This window comes from Dermacentor albipictus, chromosome 1 (genome assembly GCF_038994185.2).
Source record: "Dermacentor albipictus isolate Rhodes 1998 colony chromosome 1, USDA_Dalb.pri_finalv2, whole genome shotgun sequence".
Lineage (NCBI taxonomy): Eukaryota > Metazoa > Arthropoda > Arachnida > Ixodida > Ixodidae > Dermacentor > Dermacentor albipictus.
In genome coordinates, this window is record NC_091821.1 from 210,667,613 (window position 1) to 210,687,485 (window position 19,873).

The 19,873-nt window shown below is 47.8% G+C and overlaps 1 protein-coding gene and 1 non-coding gene across 2 annotated transcripts; both read right to left on the bottom strand.

Moving 5' to 3' along the window:
* Window positions 1–11,787: 11,787 nt before the first annotated feature.
* LOC139056368 (synaptic defective enhancer 1-like) lies at window positions 11,788–19,386 on the bottom strand. The gene is made up of 2 exons (XM_070534554.1): window positions 19,291–19,386; window positions 11,788–13,275 (listed from the first exon to the last, which is right to left on the bottom strand). Exons 1-2 carry the CDS (start codon window positions 19,300–19,302, stop codon window positions 12,175–12,177), a joined length of 1,113 nt encoding a protein of 370 aa, XP_070390655.1. The 5' UTR covers window positions 19,303–19,386; the 3' UTR covers window positions 11,788–12,174.
* TRNAL-CAG (transfer RNA leucine (anticodon CAG)) lies at window positions 17,407–17,482 on the bottom strand. Its single transcript has one exon. It is a non-coding gene; the product is annotated as a tRNA-Leu (tRNA).
* Window positions 19,387–19,873: the final 487 nt, after the last annotated feature.

Below are 19,873 nucleotides of genomic sequence, written 5' to 3' on the forward strand. Positions count from 1 at the left end.
GGGTGCACAACTCTGCTTTTAGATGATTTCAACTAGTCTCTAAAGTACATTAAGAAAACGAGATCGTTCCAGGCCAAGTGTTGTAAGCGTACGTCCTGTATAGGCTGCTGCAGGAGCCGAGTATCTCCATAGAAACGTGTTCGTGGCACAAGTGGAGTTGATATGTTCAGTCTGCTCTTCTCACATATATTTTAACAAACAGGAAATGCCATGGGTGTAGTCGCGATGAATTTCACTGGCAGAGTAAGCTCTTTAGTTAAATTTGATAAAATCGTTTAAGATAATTTTTATTTTGCGAAAAGAACAGCAGGAAAAAATGCAGATTTTGTGCACTTAGGGAATCAACGGAAGGTACGCTTTCACAGCCAGCAAGGCGAACTGGCGCTTTACAACGCGTTGCGCACTGAAAGACTTCAGTAAGCTTCAAATACAAACGTGTCACTCAGCCACCATGATGGATCTTGCCGAGCAAGCGGAAGCTGTATTAATGCGAAAGCATTGTATATGTCCGATGAGGTAGAAAAGCCGGCGTTGTCTGTAATGAGTGGTAACATAGATTATCATCATCAGTGACGTCATCCGCGTCTTGTATAACGTCAGTAGTAATACAGAATTAAAGTTAGAACAAGTTAGAGTAAGGTGACTTGAGGTGGATTGAGTTAAGTCGAAGTGAATCAAGGGAAATAAAGTGGATTAAGGTTGGAACAAACTAGAGCAAGGTGGATTAAGGTTGGTACAAATAAAGCAAGACAGATTATAGTGGATTAAGTTGGATTAATATCGATATACATAAAAGCACGGTGGAATAAAGTGGATTAGGTTGGATTAAGGTTGATACAAACTTCAGCAAGGTGAATTAAGGTTGGCACAAATTAGTGCAAGGTGGATTAAGGTTGGTAAGGCGAGGCGTATTAACGTGGATTAATGTGGATTAAGGTTGGTACAAATTAGAGCAAGGTAAATTAAGGTAGATTAAGTTTGGTACAAATTAAAGCAAGGTGGATTAACGTGGATTAATGTGGATTAAGGTTGATACAAATTAAACCTAGGCGTATTAAAGTGGGTTAAGGTTGGTACAATCTAGAGCAAGGGGGATTAAAGTGGATTACTCTGGTTGAGGTTGGTAACTTTTGAGCGAGGCGGAATAAGGTGGATTAAGGTTGGTACAAATTAAAGCAATGCGGATTAAAGTGGATGAAATTTGATACAACTTAGGGCAAGGTGAAATGAAGTGGATTAATGTGGATTAAGTTTCGTACAAATTAGAACAAGGTGGATTAAAGTGGATTGATGTTGGTACAAATTAGAGCAAGGTGGATTAAAGTTGCTAGAAATTAGAGCAAGGCGGATGAATGTGGATTAAGGTTGATACAAATTAAAGCAAGGCGGTATAAATTGGATTAATCTTGATTGATTGATTGATGGGACGGCGTTTTTGCGATCAGCTCCCATCAGTATAAGTGTGGGGCCACGGCAATATAGGAAAACGAATCCACGGCCTTCTGCTGAGCATCACAATGCTCCGGCCATGGCCGCTGAGTCACCGCGGTCAGTATTCTAAAGGCAACGCACGAACCTGAGAACATGTACATGGCGAGCGGATATATTAGGCGCGCAAAAATTAGGGTGAAACGCGTGCTCGATCAGCTCTGACCTCTCAGTGACAGCAAGCAGGGGGCGGTCGTGTAATATTTCAATTTTGTTGGTTCCCCATTATCTGACTGCTGTCACGCACGATGCACTGATGGAACTCGCTGCGACTCCCCCTACTCCCTTCTTTTTTCTTTTCTTTTGTGACTCGACATCATGCACTAGAAGCTGTTAAGCATGCATTAGCCGAGGTGTCTGTGTAAGACGCTGATAAAAATGACTGCCGGCAACCAGCGTGCAACCGCTTATCTCGAAGGTCACGCTTCGAGGGTTTATCTGTAGAATTTCAAGATGGAGCTCTCCTTGTCAGTGACACTCCGCGCAGAGGTAACAAGCCGTGGTCTCGATTGCGCGTCATACAATGCAAGGGCCTAGACTTGCTAACGGGGTCGCAATTGAGAACCGTGGGAATAACAACGTGCATTTCTAACTTCCAGGCTATCCCGTGTCGTTAAAAAAGGTTATTGAAAGCCGCCCTGTGCGACACCGGTCTGTAGGACGCGTGCAGGTTCGCCGTTGCGCTCAAGTCGCTCAGGTGCAACAGGTGTCGGTCGAGCTTGCCAGGTTAAATCCGCCTGAGCCAACGCACCACATCCACCAACGGAGCTGCCGTTGACGATAAATTATTTATTCTCAAACCTGGAACCTTTCAGGGGTCATGTCCCCATCCATCGCTAGTTTATGCGCGCAAACTGCGAGGGCAAATAGGCTGACCTCTGCTACTTAGTAAAAAATGTTACGAAAGCTTTTCGCTCGTGCTAGCAAAATAATTGTTTATTTGATTCCTTTGAGCTGTAACCGACGGGCGAGTACATCCTACACGTTTCCCTTGATTCCTTCTATGTAGTATACATCTAGCATCAAAGTAGCTCGCTTTTAGACTTATCTTCCTGCACATATTGATGAGGCCACACGTCTCGTAGGTATTACCGATTTCGTTCTTGCGAAGCACGTGGTAACATTTGCGTGCGTAATTCAAGGGCTATTCGTTATGAAACTCGCCATATGTTGTCTTTTGCTAATATTTTTTCGTTAACCACTTTTCTCTGCAATGCGGTATCGCTGTGGAGGCCAACAATTACAGTTTACTGGTTTGACCGCACTCGCTGCATCGCAGTGATACGCTGTGCTCTTAAAGAAATTACTGCTGAGTTTCCACGGACCTTGGTGCGCCTTCAATAAACTCGAACATAAGGACATGTTCCTAATTCCATGAACTCACTGTATCAATAAATCTTCCTGCGCTTCGAGTTATGGATTAATTCGCTCTCGCCATACCATCTCTATGCATTAGTTAGATCAGTCGGTCGAGCGAGAATCGCGGTGGTGATTAATTTAATATATTCAGATGGGGACGAACTTCGCGTGCAATAGTAATTTGTCCTTAATGTTTGCACTGGTCTATGAAGCCTTTCAAGTGTGCTTTCAAGGTATCTTATTATATTTTGTTTTTGCATTTGCAGTGTCAACTTGTCCGAAGCCTCTTGTGTGTCATGTGTCCTATCAGGCAATAAAAAAGAAAGAGGCTTGTAGGAGAACGCAAAGGTGTGCACACAAATCTAGCAGGTAGCAGCCGTAATAGGCGAAGTGCATGCTAGATGTCGCCACGTAGCAAACATATTGGCGCCACCGATAAGACGCGTATGTAGTACCCGCGCCCTGCTAGCGCAAAGTTCCTCAACGTGTGCCTGAAGCAGCGATTGATGAGCAAATAGCGCTCGTACTGTACATGAAAGTGGCACCGTATGCGAGAGAGACCCGAACTGGCTGTCGCAAGTCATCCTCAGACGCAGTTCTTTGCGAAGAGCTTTTGGCAAGTTCCTTCCACTGCGAGGGTTTCTTTTCTGACGCAGCCGTCTGGGTTTGTTTTGTCGCTTCGTGCTACCTTCAGGTGGACGCCATATATATATATATATATATATATATATATATATATATATATATATATATATATATATATATATATATATATATATACAGAAAGGCAGAGAGGAAGGTCGACGCCAATTTTCTTTTTCATGAGCGCTATGTAGTTTCTATAGAGGACTTTCCGCATTCCGTAGTCAACTTTTGTAAGGATAGCCGACGTGAGCAGGCTGCACCCAGAGGCGGTTTATACGAGTGCATAGTACAGCGGCAACCAGCCAGTGCAGAAGCAGGAACTCGTCGCGCACTCGTGCCCGCTTGCACGGACTGCGCCGGCAGGAGTGGCGCGAAGCAGCGAGTACAAAAGAAAAAAAAAAGTGCCAATGTAAACTCGAAGACGCAAGCGTTTGTTTCTAATGATTTGCACAAGCGCCCGCACGCGTGCACGCCGGAGGCGCTCGCGCAGGATAGGCGCCGACCAAGCGTGAATCCTCGGAGATTCCTCGCCGGCGTGTCGTCACTTCGGCTGTCAGACTGCGACAGATCGGCAGTTTCTCTTCTCGCCCAGACGGCGTTTGCGTCGAGCGCATCCGGCTATTTTGCTGCGCCCACGCCGTCCGCGCGCGCGGCTGCTGTCCGCGCTGCAGAGCGCGCTCGTGTGTGTGCACCGCGCTCCTGCCTCGGCGGAACGCGTTCGAGCGTTCTCCGCTGCCCAGGTTCGTCCGCGTCGGCTCAGTCAGTCTCGCGCGAGACCATTTCAAAGTCAAATTCCCCTTCCGGACTTGCATGGCCTTGTGTTCGCGCTCGTATGTGGAGCAGATGCGTCATGTGTAAAAAAAAAACTGTCGCAACTCAACGCAAGCGCGATTTGACAATAAAATAAAATCAAATCAACCTAACGTTGCTATCGGTAGCTTAGCAGTCAGTATATCTTACGCCCACATAAGTACACGTTTAATCTAACCTTAGTGGAACGATTTGTCGACTAAGCATCGAATAACCGAAGTGCCAACTCCAAAGATGTTACGCTGGGAAACACCCGAACAGTGTGGTTCTGAGGTACGAAGATCGGGAAAGTACAGCTCCAGGGATAGAAAAAAAATATATACCTTCCAACAGCTTGTCCGTGCGCCGCATTCAGTATTTCCAGAAAATAATGGTCACATCGCCAGATACATATACGTCTTGGTCGTTACGTGGCCAGTGAATGAGTTTGTTAGTCACAAGCCCAAAATTAAGTTTAATGAAGATATTGACGACTCCGTTACTCAAGTGGTGGGTGCGCGGTTGCCTATCTTTCGCATAAAGCCATGCGTAATTTTTTTACAGTATCGAGACGTGCATTTGTTCATCTTTCTCGGGTGACCGCGTTTCACTGTCTAACAAATGTTATCGCTTAGCGCAGGACGCGCATGCGTGTATAGCAAGCTTCTCGAATGCTATCGATGGTTTCCGCTGTCTTTTGTCACCGAAACTTGTGTAATCTGATTGCATGTACGCACGACGCGAATTGTGTAATACTTTCTGGAATACACGCGCGCACCAGCGAATACTCTAACCTTCGATGACTCGTGTGTAAAAGCAGATGTCAAGTGGTAGTGATGGTCAAGAATACAGTAGCAAAACTGTGAACGGCAAAACAGTATTTATTGGGCGAAGCTGCGCCCAGAAAAAACGGTTACTCTAAAAGCACAACGATGGCAGCGAGCAAAGTCGGCGATTGTCGAAAATCTGATCCACGTGTCAGGCGCGTAACCTTATATTCTCGAGTCATCGAAGGTTCCAGAGTAATCGCTGGTGCCCGCCTGTCTTCCAGAAAGTACTACACGCGATTCGCGTCGCGCATACATGCAATCAGATTACACAAGGTTCGGCGACAACAGACAGCGGATAGAACCATTGATAACATTCGAGATACGTCCGATACATGCAGGCGCGTCCTGCGCTGAGCGATATAGCATTTGTTAGGCGGTGAAACGCTGTCGCCCTAATAAGATAAACAAGTACACGTGTCAGTGTAGTGTTAACTTTTGCGGGGACAGTGTGTTCTATACCTGCCGTATGTCACCTCTAGCATGTATCTAGCATGTCACCTCTGAAATAGCTCTCGAATAGCTGTGAAATAGCTCTCTTGGGGAGGAGTCAAAGCGGTAGCATGTTTTATTTTTTCTTCTTTGTTTCTTTTTCCGCCGAGGTTTTGATACATCGTTCACGACGGAGTGTTACCGACAGGATGTTATAACGCGTCCAGGTTCATGGTGATGCGGTTCATGCACGATGCTGTTTTTGTTGACACGGCGACAGAGGATTTGCGGTATAGTAGAACCTGTCCTGCCTTTCGCGGGCACAGTCAAGCACGCGACATAGTATCGCGCAAAAATAGACCAATTGAACTTTCTACGCTTGCGTGACTGAAATTTTCCAATGAATATGAGAACGAATGGCTTTGAACAGGAAAAAAATCGAGACAAAAATACATCGTAAATAAATTTAGCCACACTTACAGAAGCGTGCAAGCGGCGCGTGAATATGAATGAGACAATATAAAGTAACATGTGCACAAGGATGGGGACTGCAGATATTTACGAGCAAATGGTTCTTGCAAGACGCTAAATATAAATATAGCTGGGCTTCTAAAATCGCTGGTAATATGTAACAAAATTAAGGAGTTTTAAAGCGTAAAGAATTGAGTTGTTGCGTTCTCAAAAGCGCTGATGTAAAACATATGTAATACGCAAGAGGAAAAATAAAAATTTTTTATGCGGACAATTGGAAACAGCAGGAAATGGCACCTTTTTAGGTTTCTTGTGGTGCTGTTTGTATTGGATAACCGTTAGAACGAAACACTATGTTCGTATTGTCACGTTGTCCTGACGCCGAAGAACCACGGCGTACCAAAAGTATCAAACTGGGAGTCAAGAATTTAACTCTTTATTGGGCGAACTTGCCCCAAAGAAAGAAGAAAAAAAGAAGACAATTGAGTGACACTCAACGCACAAAGATAGCGGCGAGCGTATTCGTCGGTCGTCGTCGAAATCTGATCCGCGAGCCTCTAGCGCGTCGGCTATAGATTATACGTGACTTTCGTGTATTCCAGCGTAATCGCTCATGCTCGCGCGCGTTCCCAGAATTTATACAGTGCTCAGCGACTGATACGCGATATGCTGGAACCGCATGGCGGCCTGTGCTTATCGCGCAACCGCTCAGCAATCGCCGAGCGGTCGAACGCAGTCACAATGCATCGCAAGAGTCTCTCGCTTTCATGCGATACAAAAAAGTTCACCATCCCGCGTTTCAGTCGCTGAGCGCGGTACGCCACCATTCGCGTCGCGCACGCGTTCTTATTTTAGAGAAGGTTCTTTCGCCATAAAATAGGCGACAGCATTCGAGACAGTTTCCGGTACATGTAGGCGGCCAAGCGATGACATCGTTACAGAGGTGAGCCGCGGTGAAAAAAATATGGTCACCGAGAAAAGATAAAACAATGCACGCGTATAAACATGCGCACTAATTTCGACACTATATAGAACCCTGTGGTTTGCGCACACGATACGAGAGGTTTCATTTTTTGAGCGTGACTGTCATGTCAATATCCTTTAGTAGAGATCACAATCATTCTGTGTCCGTGTCGGACTGTTGCCATAAGCAAAACAACGGATATATCGTACTCGTAGCATACGCTACATGAGGGAGCGTGAAGAAACAAAAAAAGAAAAAAAGGGGGGGGGAGGGGTAGTGGAGTATTGAAGAAATCCATGCGAGATAGGAGATCGCCACATTGCCTAATTGCTGCTTTCGGAGCGCTTATCACAGAGGCGGATTACTGCTGCTCGGCGAGCTCTCGCCGGTTCTTTATCGCTTGCGTGCAGCGGCACGAGACTGATAAGCGCGAGCTCCGCAGTGTGAGTAGGCGGAAAGCCATGTTGCGACAGCTAGAGAAACATCCTTGCTTCGGTACAGCAATCGGTAACTCAACATGCTGCGTCTAATTCGAATACGGCGGGAGGGAGCCAAGTTTTCATGCCCGTGCTGTCGCTCTACTCTCGGGTGGAGACTGACGCTCTGTGCAAGTTCGAGCAGAACCGTGTACTCATTAGTTTTCTCGTGTTACAATAATTATCTGCTCTCCGAAGCCATTATCGTAATTCCTGCGAAAGGTTAACCTCTCATATCTCATAAGAAAGGTAATCTCGGAGCATTATGACATCTTTAGGGCGTCATAGAAAAAGGTTCTATTTTTTTTTTTCTGGACAAGCTTTCCAACAGCTCCGTTCGCTGTGTACGTCACTGTGAAATTACGCACCTATACTTTCTAGTCGAGGCGGCCAAAGCTCGTAAATCGTCTCGATTTCGGCAAGTACAGCCCGTTGACGGCCTCAGTTAGGTAAACTCACTTTACCCACGAGCGAAATTGGATAATTTTATTTTCAGAAAGCTTTAAAAGAACGCACGGCAGGGACGGTTTTTTGGACGGCGTTTCTCCGCATCCCTGTTGCGCCAGTCGGCCCGCCCCCCGGTAACACGAGGGTGGCGCAATTACGGACCAGCGCCAAGACTAGCGCCGCGCTACTGGACTGCACTCTGGCCGGACCAGGATCGATAGCGAGAGCAGGGGCGCTGCTGGTCTCGGCGGCCAAGGCGTCAAAAGTGGCGGAGGCACGCGAGCGCACGTCGGAGATGGTGTCGTGGTCGCTGCATCCGAGACGAGCCACTCAGCAGACGGCCTACGCACAGAGCACGGAATAGTTAACGCGGTCGCAACTGAGCGGCTAAAATAAACTGCGCTTGCAGAGCCATTCATAGCAAGTGCTGCGCTAGGCAACGCCGCGCGCAACTCCAGTTCCGCTGGGCGCACGCGTCACCATCAGATCGAGCCTCCGCGCCTGGAACCGGCGGAGGAAGCATTTTCAGCAGCCTCGTCCCGGAAGGCCCCAGCTTGACCACTGCGTGCACAAGCTCCGGTCAAGAGGAGGCATCCCGAGCCGGCCAGCCGACCGACGGCAGGACAGAAGGTGCCTTCACTGCAGCGCACCGCCGCGTCCCGTGCAGCACAACTAGCAGCGCGGCGCGGGCGTTGTTCACAGTTATCGTTCTTTTTTTTTCCTCCTCCCGCGAGCAGCGCTGTGCGGCGCAGCCAAGACAGTCTGTTTCGCAGCATCTCACCTGGAACGGGACTTCTTTCACTCCGAGCAGCCTTCGGTCATCCGAAAATGGCACCGATGCTGTTTCCACAACGAGCTTCTCTGCTTTTTTTAACCGCGAAAACTAGGTCGTTTGTTAGGCAGAGCCGCCCGAGCGATATCCCGCCTCTCGGCGCGCCAGTGGCTGACGGTCGTGCGGCCAGCGCTTGCTGCCGTCGCCGCTGGATGGCAGCAGGTGTCACACGCCGGTGAAGCCCCTGGTGGCGGCTGCGCTTGCCGCCCACATATCGCGGGGTTCGCTCCAGTTCGCGCAGCCGTTAGTGCGAGCACCGCGCCGAGTTGCAGCCGACGTTGGGTTCCGGAAACGAAATAACAAGGAATCGAGAGACACGGAACTCTTTCTACTTTTGCCGGCGTCCGCGGTTTAGCTCGGTTTATGTTTCAAGCGTCAAAACGGCGCGCTATTTCGGCTTCCCCGCGCACGTGTCCTGTTGCTTTCCCTTGCTCCTCCTTCTTCTTCCTCTCCCTTTTCGTCTCGCTCTCCAGCAGGACCCTTCTCCAGTGCTACTGCGTAAGCCCTGGAGAGAGCTCTAAAGTTTTGTAACGAAAAATAAATCTGGCGAGCATCCTCACGGATCCCAGATTGAGTAGCGCCTGGCAAAGGCGCCGCAATGTACGCTGACAGGCAATGGTGGGGCGTCTGACGTTCCCGTTTCGAGCGTCTAGTGTCATTACTGCTCATATATATATATATATATATATATATATATATGATATGCGTGTTTGTGTGCGTGTAAAATACAGATTATTCAGCAGCTCGCTAAAGCATGTAGCATTTTCTTGCTTAAAGTGAGAGCTAATAACAAGCGCAGTATTTGTTCATCATCTAAACCTGCGTTGAAGCCTGGACATAGTTATTTACAACTGTTCCCTCCAATATGCTTCGGCGCTTCCCTCCAGTATTCACGTATGGGTTCGTGTTTATTATTAGCCCGTGCACGGTAGGACAGAAGCAGCTGTACCGTGCTACTTTCTCATTGTCATCTACTGCGTCAACCGAGCGCACCTGACACCTGCAGTCGCTGGCTCGCTCTGAGTGCCCACGGTGCTCAGCATGAAGTCGCCGGTTCGATTCCCGTTCGCGGCAGTTGCATTCCAGTGAAACTAGGAGCAGAAATGCTCATGTACTTAAATTTACGTCCACGTCAGAGAACTCCTGGTGACCAAAATTAATCCTCGGTTACGGTGTCGCTCTTAGCCCATTGTGCAGCTTCCGGACGTTAAGCACGCATTATCCTGCGAGTCTTCTATTAGATCCCCGACCGACTGCGTTTCTATTCTCTTAGTGTCCATTGTGTTATGCCATCAGACCACCGTATGTCATGTCATCCCTACTACAGTCTCACCCACCATATCGACTGGTATCTTGCGCTTGAGCGGCGGCTTTCTGGTTAGCTTTATTTATGCATTTATTGTTTTCGCTTTTGTGTAGCATGTTTGAGTCTGTGGTACTTATGTGACATATTTGCTCCAGATTTTTTAGCTATTATTGGGTAGGAGGAGAGGGGTTAGCGCTGGTGTCTCAGCTGGGTTTTGTGATATCTGGCTTTTACGTGGTCTCTTTCTTTTCTTGCGCATGCAGTGATTAAATAAAAAATTTTGAACTTACGTTTGCTGTCTACCTTCCGATGCCCTCTTTCTATGTTTCACTTTCAAGCGTAATTGTTTCCATTTTCAGTTATTTTTGCAGTCTTTACTTCTTCAACAGGTCGTGTGTGAGTCTCGACGTTCCGGCGTCAATGGTGACTATTTCTCTTTCCTCGTGTCTTGCGTCTTCCTGTTCCCTTTTCGCCGACTAATGAGCCCGGATGAGAGAAAGGTGACTTCATATATTCATGTATATCATTCGCGCCTGTATAGTTTCGCATTCTACTTGCCCGTGACTAGAACCAAGATTTGTCTTGCGGATTTTCCGTGAGGCAGTCGAATAGCGTTCCCGTAAATGCTTTCCTCTTAAGAAGAAATTATATCCGCCCTGTCACCGTTCGCCTATTTCGCGTCCGTACTCGAGTGAAAATATTTTGCTCGATATCGCTCGATCCAGGTGGTCACAGACGAAATTTTACCAATGTTCACATTGGAGGAAACAGCGCGCTGACTCGCAATAGAAAGTTTCTTGGGGAAGAATATACACGTACAGAACAAATTGAAAAGAGAACTTCAAGATAGGCGAAATTTGGTGGTTCATGATTTTCGTGCGGCGGCGAATTCGCCCTGCAAACATCCCATCTGTTACCCTTTCCAATAAGGAACTTGTTTTTCTTAGCAGATAATCATTTGCGCATGCGGGGTGGTTTTGTGTGATCGTATAAAATTGTGCTCTGAAAAAATAAACCTTTGTTGGTAGTTAGCGCTTCGTGCGCCGTGTTGTCCTTTTTGCGGTCGTTCCGTCTGTGCTATACAACCCGAAAACTAAAAGAGAAAAATCGCCAAAAATAAAGGAACAGTACAGGCGCCACAGAGCCTTCCGAGTGCATCAGAAAGAGACGCCAAACATAAACCGCGGCATTTAAAAAGTAGAAAAGCAACACGTGGTGCCGACAACTAGGTTTTACTTGTATATGTATCCTGAACGCCCTCTCGCTTATATATATATATATATATATATATATATATATATATATATATATATATATATATATATATATATATATCCTTATGATTTAGCGTTCTTTTCTTCAATGTGGGTGTTCGCCAAGTAGCCCAAGTTTCCCTGCTACCGACGTACATGTGCTTCATACTTTAGAACAGAACTTTTCAGTAATAAGAAACTTATGCAATTATCTAAAGCTTATATCACATGATCAGCAAATATGGCAAACATCATCGCATTTATAAGCAAATATTGAGTAAATCAGCGTCCCTTTATCTTTCCATCAACTGGACCTGGTCGTTGTATTTTTTGTGTATTTACCCATGTAAATACTTCTTTTTCATTCTGGCCGTACATTCTTATATATAATGTAAGTCAGCTGTGCTTTCTCCTTTAAGCAAGTGTGTAGAAAGGCGAAGCTGAATCTGCAGGCAACGTTATTCTGTCGTCGACGTCGGAGTACGCGCGGCAGTGATGCTCTTTGTGTTGAGCATATTACGTTAAAAAAGAATACGTTTATTCACTCGATCTTTTTTCTCAGGTACAATCATTCTAATGCCCTTGTATTTGTTCTTCGCCCACGCAAGCAAACAGGCAGCAAGCTGCTCATTATTCGTGCTTTTCCAGAAGCTGTGTCTCGATCCGAAAGTTTCCGTTTATTTACTCACTTCCGCTCTCTCCAATCATATCAAGAGTTATTCCTTGTCTCTTTGGCCTTTTTGAGCATTGAAAACGAATTCCTGATGAGCACTGCCGAGATAAAAATTGCAGCAAACGTTTCTAGGCAGCACTCTCACAAACACTCACACGCACACACAACGCATCCATGCCCGCGAGTATAGCACACATGTTCAACACCGTTGCTCATCGGCCGTTTCTTTTGGCGAATTCGTGTCCGTGGATCGAGCGGTAGATTTCCACGTTTGCGCTGCCGCCGTGGTAAGGCACGTGCACGTGACTGTACGAGTCGACGTGCGCCTCGTCATCGTATGGGCCGTGTGTGTCGTACAGATGCAAGTTCTCCGCACTAGAGGCCAGCTGGCTCTTGAGCTTCTTGAGCAGGCTGCAGTTCTTGAGCATCTTTATCTTGCGGAACTTGCGCTGCTTCTTCGAGAGGCGCTCTATGACGTACGTGGGCCGGATGACCTCCCTGATGACCTGCACCTGGCGGGGCGGCTCGTGGAACTGCGTGACCGCGGCGAGAGGCTGCACAAGCGGCGCGGGCGCGGCCGTAGGAAGCACGGCTGGCACGGGTGGAGGTGGTGGCGGAGGGGCTACCTGTAACAGCTTGGTGTGTTGGTGCAAGACGTAGCTGACTTTATGCGGCAGTTCGTCCAGCTTGGTCGGCACCACGGCGTGGTGCACCAGCCGGGGCTGCAGTGGGACGGTGGTAACCGCGGGCCTCTGTTCCGGCACCAAAAACAGCGGCTGAACGGGCTGCGGGGGAGGCGGAGGGGGTGGCGCGGCCACCGCCGGTAGAGCCGCGGGTGGCGGCGCGTGTACCAGCAGCGACCGCGGCGGCGGCGCCGCCACAAAGCCTGACACGAAGAAAGGGTGGTGGTGGTGGTGCGTGAACACGGTCTGTGGCGGAGCCACCCTGGTGGGCACCAGCACCTGCGGCGGTGCCACCAGGCGTGGCTGCAGCACTGGCTGCACCAGCACCTGCGTGGGTGGCGGCGGTGGCGGTGGTGGCGGCGGCTGTCTGGGCGCCGTCTGGATGACCACAGTCGAGTGTATTGGCGGCGGCAGGGGCCGCGGCTGCACCAGCAGAGGTTGCACCACGGGCCTCGGGGCCACCAGAGGCGCGGGCAGCACAAACGGCCTGTGCGCTATCGTGGTGTGCACGAACGCCGGCACCGCGTGCACAGTTGGATGCAGATGATGCAGATGATGCTTGAGAGCGAATAGCTTGTGACAGCTCGCCCCGGCCACCAGCAGGGCGACCACCAGGCACGAGATCGCACCCTGCAAAAAGCGCGGCTGTGCGTGACTGCGCCTAAAAAGGGTGGTCGTCCAACAGCGGAGTGCTCTGGCCGATTAAAAGTGCGGGGATAGAAAGGCGTACGCCTTGTCGCTACGATCTCTGAAAGTTCGCTGTGTCGTTTCAAACAAACAGTTTTGTATTTACGAGCGCCGTCTGTGCATTTAACACAATTATGATTCACAGAACCCAAACGGTGAGTGACATATTTCTTGCTACTTTCGTGATACTTGTGGTTTCACGCTGGTCGTGACAAGAGACGAGATATGGCGAGACGCCGTTCAGTTGGTCTCTCCTGTTTGTCTCACCACGTTTCATCATTAGCAATCACAAATTTTCTCTCTCTAAAGGCCCTTGTCGTTCACACATTGCATGTGACTAACGCAAAAGCCTACAACAGGCAGCATGCATAATAGACTGGAAACGAAAATATGTGTCTTGTCACTCTTTTTCTCTTTTTTTTGTTTTGCCTGGTTTATTCACATCGGTGGTGCTAGGAGTGATCAGATGAAATTGCTTCGTGCATTGTTTTGATGCGAAAGCATCAAATTGCCCATTAAGCGAAAAATCCTGCGTCTGTAGGAGTGAAACGGCACCTAAATTCCCATTGGGCGCGACGCCACGTCACCAGCGCATCTTGACGGAGCAGTTACGGCAGCGCGACCCCGCGGGACGAAACGGGTTGTCGCCGGCAAAGCAGTCGCGTGACGCTCCCGTGCGGGTCCCGCCTACTGGCTCTTGAAAGCCTGCGCGCAGTTTGTATCTCTCTCTCTCTCTCTATCACCCCCACTAGGCATAGCTGCTGCGCGCGCCTGCCGGCCTTGGTGGCCGCTGCTGCTTCCTCGGTTTCGAGCACAGGACATCGGTGGAATGCGGCGTTGGCACCGCAGGCTCCTGCTTGCTGACTCGGGCAGCATGTGTACCGCCATGGTACATTACTCGCAGCGCAAAACTCGAAGGACCGTTCAGCGGCGTTCAATAGGACATTAACGCTTTCGCATTGACAACTCGTAAGAAGTGCTTAGGTATCCTTTAATTTTTATATTGACTGGCTTTCGAGGAATTAGATGGCGTTGCAATTGCTGTTATTAGAGAGGAATTAAGTATTATAGAAAGCAAGGGATCAAACAAGCGTCGACGCTAATGAAGGCAAGGATGACTTAGTTGGAATAATAGTATGCAGAAATGTTGATTATATCTCTATTCTGTCTGTCTTTTTTCATGTTCATTATTCACTCATTTTGTATCTTATTCGTATATTATTTCGCAGGCAACCACGTCGACCCTGTCTTCTTTAGCGTCGAAGTTTAACTGATACTTTTTTTTTTGACCAAGAGGCAAGGTGGGCCGATCCCCTAGATAGTGAAGTCTGTGGTGCAATGTAGCGAATTTTTTTACTATGTTGGCGCTAATCACGCCCTTACCGTCAACTTTCCTTACTCTGCGACCAATTATCGCTTCTCGTATGCACCGGCGAAGCCGCCTTCCAGACACTATTGCGTCGCGTGAGCCCTGTTTAGTCCAAGCGAACTTGCTCCATTTCCAAAAAAGTGTGCCCTACGGCGGCTTTGTCTCAACATGTCTGTATCTATGGCGGTGCACCCTTTACAGGGCCATAGTGCAATGTGGTAATTTTTCGATTATGTTGGTGCTAATTACACCCGTGCCGTTAGCTTTTACCTATTCTGCGATTGATTCTCGCTTTTTGTCGTGTTGAGACCTACATTTTGAGACTTGCCGTTTGCGATTCAACACGATGCGCTGGAGACCCTAAACGGTTGTCGTTTTTCTTAAAGTGGTTATAAGATACCCAGGCCGCAGATACGCCAAACCCGTCGGAAGTAAGCTAAGAACACTTTTGTCTTCAAAATAAAAATGTCCATGCGTTCATTCCCTTTGCACATCTAGGTTGTGTTGAACACTCTCGACAGCATAGCTGCTGGGACTGAGAGTGCATCCTGGATGGGGCAGGGAGCTGTAATTCCCTTAACGGCAAGCGTGTGGGCATATAGAAGTGCATATTTTTGGGCTAGTTGGTTCGTTGCAGTTTATAGCGCTCATCCTGCCATCTTGTTTGTCCGTGTCAATTCAGCGTTGTGACCTTAATCGTGAACATGTGTACGCTCGCAAAATAAAGACGATGCCATGAACTCTCCTTGCAAGTGCAACATTTCGTCCCTATTTAAGTCCGGTTTCATATTTCCCGCACTCCCAGTGCGTTCACTCTGCAATTGGGCACAAGCAGTGTGAACTTGCCCAGTCGGGGAGTACAGAAATTCAAGAAAACAGTGCCATACAGGGTACGCATGTTAATCCCGTAAAAAAGAGTTCACGGCACTAATTCTTGTCCATAGAGCGTATATCAATGCGAATAGCCACAGGAGCGCAGTGCAGAGGTTTCATAAACACTCTTAATAAAGAACTCGCGGCATACTTTTGATTCGTGTCACTCTGTCACGCGAATGCTGCGCCGGATGCGTCAACGCGGAAACGGTGAGGATTACTGGGCCGTTCACACCGTGTAACCTCAGATTCACAAAGAAGGCTGCGAAAATGGCGTGTGCGAATAGTGACTTTTTGAGAACGAATCGAATACGAATCGAATAGTGCCACAAGCGAATCGAATTGAATATCGAATACTTTTCGAATAGTTTCCGAGTGATCATTATTACAATTAATATAAAGCGATGTTCACATTCCAGTGTTCCTAAAGTTAGCAACTTTCGTTGATTACATCGTACGCTATGAAGCGTTGTTTATTAAAAGCACGAATGGAGCATTAGGAGCAAACAAGTAGTTTCTTCAAATGCACAGGGCTCGTCAGAGTGCGAAGGATTTCTGTACAGACTGTAAAATATGGCTACGTAAGTGACGTAGCCTGGTTCACTGCGCAAGTTCTCATGTTTTATGTGTATAATATTCCCTGGGGGGTGAAAATTTACCGTACTATTGCTCCAAATTTATGTTTATTCGGGCGCAGATGATACATTCAAATATTCGAAAAGTATTAAAAGAATACTCGCATTTACGAATGGTGACTATTCGATTCGTTATTCGAAACTTTCGAATATTCGCACGCCCCTACAAATATTCTACTACACTGTAGACGTAACGGCTGCGGTTACCCAATGCATCAATAAAGAGCCATAATTCTTCTTGCGGACGCTATATCCTCAACGTGTCCGAGCAGTCGAGTGTCAATGCGTTCGAGGTATTGTTCGAGGCTATACGCTGGTTAATTATAAAGTATGGTGATTGAATAACTTACCTAACACCTGCTAGCTTAATTTCCCAATTTATATATGCAGAACATGTTTCATTTGTGGAATTGAAATTGCTCGATGCACAAGGCACGTCGCTTTATCAGAAGCTCTGAGACTTTCTCCGATTTCGAGACATCCACAGCCAAAATGTGCTACGAAGTGCATTGATGTTCCACTCATCGCTTATCCCCGCAAAACCGTGTTTGCGCACTGTGTGGCAATACTATGTGGAACACCAACGTATTTCGTCTTATTTTGGACAGTAAGAACTCGAAACTGGTGCTTGTCTCAGAATTCCCATCGAGTGAAGCCGTGAACACTGGTTGGTTTCAATGCGGCAATCGCTATATGCGTCCTAAGATTCGCCGTGGTGGCTTAACGGCTATGGTGTTGCGCTGCTAAGCACGAGGTCGCGGTATCAAACCCCGGCCGCGGAGGCCGCATTTGGGTGGGGGCGAAATGCAAGAACGCCTGTGTCCCGTGCATTCGGGGCACGTTAAAGGTCCCCAGGTGGTAAAAATTTACGGAGTCCCCCCACTGCGGCGTGCCTCATAATCATATCGGGGTTTTGGCACGCTAAAGCGCAGAATTTTTTTTACATGTGTCCTAAACGAATTGATCAATATCGTTCGTTACTGAATATTATATAAACGATTTATTAATAAGTGATAATCAATCAAGCAGGGATCAGAGCTAGATGAAGTGGCCACCTTGTCAAGCTACTCGGTGTAGTAGATTTTTCGTGGCCTATTAATAAAGGGAAAATCGGACGTCCACCTGTTCGTAGCAGTTGCTACAAAGGAAACCCGTACGGGTTCCTCGAAAGAAAAGCCTCAGAGTTGAAGAAAAATTCGTCCTGGTCCGGGACTCGAACCCGGGACCACCGCCTTTCTGGGGGCAGCCGCTCTACCATCTGAGCTAACCAGGCGGCTAGCAGATGGCAGGGCGAAGTCAAATTTGCCGGCAACACGAAGCAAAGGCAATTGTTTGACGCAGTAGTTCTGCGGAAACCCGCAAGGTGGAGAGAAGTAATTAATAAAGGGAAAATCGGACATCCACCCGTTCGTGGCTTATCCTTCGTGTGAAAGAAGATGAATTGTACGATCACACTCACTGGAATGCCGCTTCTTAATGATGCTTTGCCAAAAGAAAAACATAGAAAAGACGTGTGATAAAAAAAAACGATATTATGTCCACTGTACCGTCTTCAATAAAAATAGCTCTTTTTCCTTGAAGCAGATGGAATTCAATGTATTATCCCACCAAGCACGCTCATTAAAAACCTCGTGTGGTCACACTTAATAGGTTCCGTACAGGCTTAGTAAGCGCCACATTAGGCCCATTTATGTGCATTGGGGCATGTTTATGCCTATCCAACGTCAATTAAAAATAGGGTGATTGGGCAGCCTGTCGTGCCTTCTTTTCTTTCTTTTTCTTTTTTTAGCAGTATCTAGTACGACGAGCTCGACATTTTTATCACGAGTCTTGTAGGTATACCTACAAGACTCGTGATAAAAATTTCGAGCTCGTGATACATTATAACGTATCATGCCAGCTTTATGAATTGCTTTTTTTTATCGCTATCGTAGTTAAGGCTCCATATGTCCCTGTCTGGCTTATGAGCGTTATTGGCAATTACTATAGCGGCTGCCAACTATTCCCGTGGGATCAATAACCCGTTTTCTTAAATATGCCTTCCACAGACCCTTCTCCCTAATGCGTGTTATCAAACTTAGAATGGTTGGTCAACGGTGGCCGAACAAGGGAAGACTCCGCCTGGAGCCAACGTTTCCACAAGTCCTCGTCGGGGCCTACTGTTCACGTCTAGTCACAGAAATTTTCTTTTTGCGCAGTCCTTTCTGGTACATCCTGGGTTCCAAGGAATTGAATTTCTTTCGTCACTCAGTGGCGGGTGCCTACCTACTCACATCTATGTGTATTGACTGAGAAATTAGGTGCCTGGCTATAAGTAAACCCTAGCGCATCTAAATTAGTCTCTTCTGACCAAACCTTGGACGTTCACCAGGAAATTTGAGAGACATGACAGCTGAAGAGCGCAGCTTCTATTTAGAGGTGGTCACGCAATATTACAAGGTTAAAAAAAAGTTAATTCACGACGACTAGGTAACTTTTCTTCGTGATTCTGCAACGTTCAATTAAACTTACCATCACCGTAACGTCGTTCACAATATAAACCTTTTCGATTGCTTAAAGAGTTTGTGCAAAAAGATATTCATAGTAGATTCTGCGAGCTCATCTTTACTTTTTTTTTCATGAAAATATCGAAGCACTAGATGCCGTAAGCAATTTGCTGAAGCTGGTAGGCACACAGCCGAAGCCAGTGACCGGTCCTACAAGCCTCATCACGATGTTAAGCTCGCACTATTTTACCACACTGAGGAATGTAGGGCGGGGTAGTTTAAAGTAGTTTGTTGCGTTAGTTGGTTGGAAGCAGCGATTTCTTTCGTCTGCTACTATATTACACGAGAGGGAGAGAGAAAAGTAAGACTAATGTCAAAGTGACAACAGGCTCGAGAGCAGTAATTGTAATTACTTACTCATTACTGAGAGACAAATGCATCCCATAATAGCCAGTACTCCGACGACAACAAACTGCGGGCAACCACGTTAGTATAGCGCGAGGGTGGCGCGAACTACAGCGTACAGCGCTCGGAGGAGCGGGCGCAGCCACCCGGCGCACGAGGCGCGCGCTGTAGCGCCGCATGCAGCACCCACCTTGATCAGCATCCTTCAACCACGGAGCGCACACAAGCGACACTCTACAAGCGGGGACCGCCGCTTCGCCTTATGTAGACTGCGGCCTGGGCTGGGCCCAACCTTAAAGTTTTTTCAGGGCAAATCGCGCAGCGGAAGAGATCGAAGTCACTCGCGCGATTGACCCATTCGCGACCTCGAAATCCCCGAGCGACGCTTCCCTCCTCCTTTTTTCTACCCTTGTTCTTTTTTTTCTTCTTTTCCCCGTATCCTCGAGGCCGTGTCTCACCCTCGAGACCTTAGCGAAAGTAGAGGAGCATTTAAAACTGGCGTGTGGCAGCGAAGGAGGACGAGCGCGCTCCGCTCTGTCGTCGAATACCGTGGCGCCAGCCGAGTGTGTCGATGTCAATGACTCGAGCCTGCGGTGTGATGAACGAGGTTGCGTGCCGCCGACGGTACAGCCTCGCGAGCGAGCACGCTCCTCGGCGGCTCTTTCAAGTGTCGCATATGGTCGCATCGTTCAGCAGCCGTTCGGAGTGAATTACGTGCGGTAACTGCACTGACGAGTGCGGAAAGCGCCGAGCGACTACTTAGCGCTGGGGGG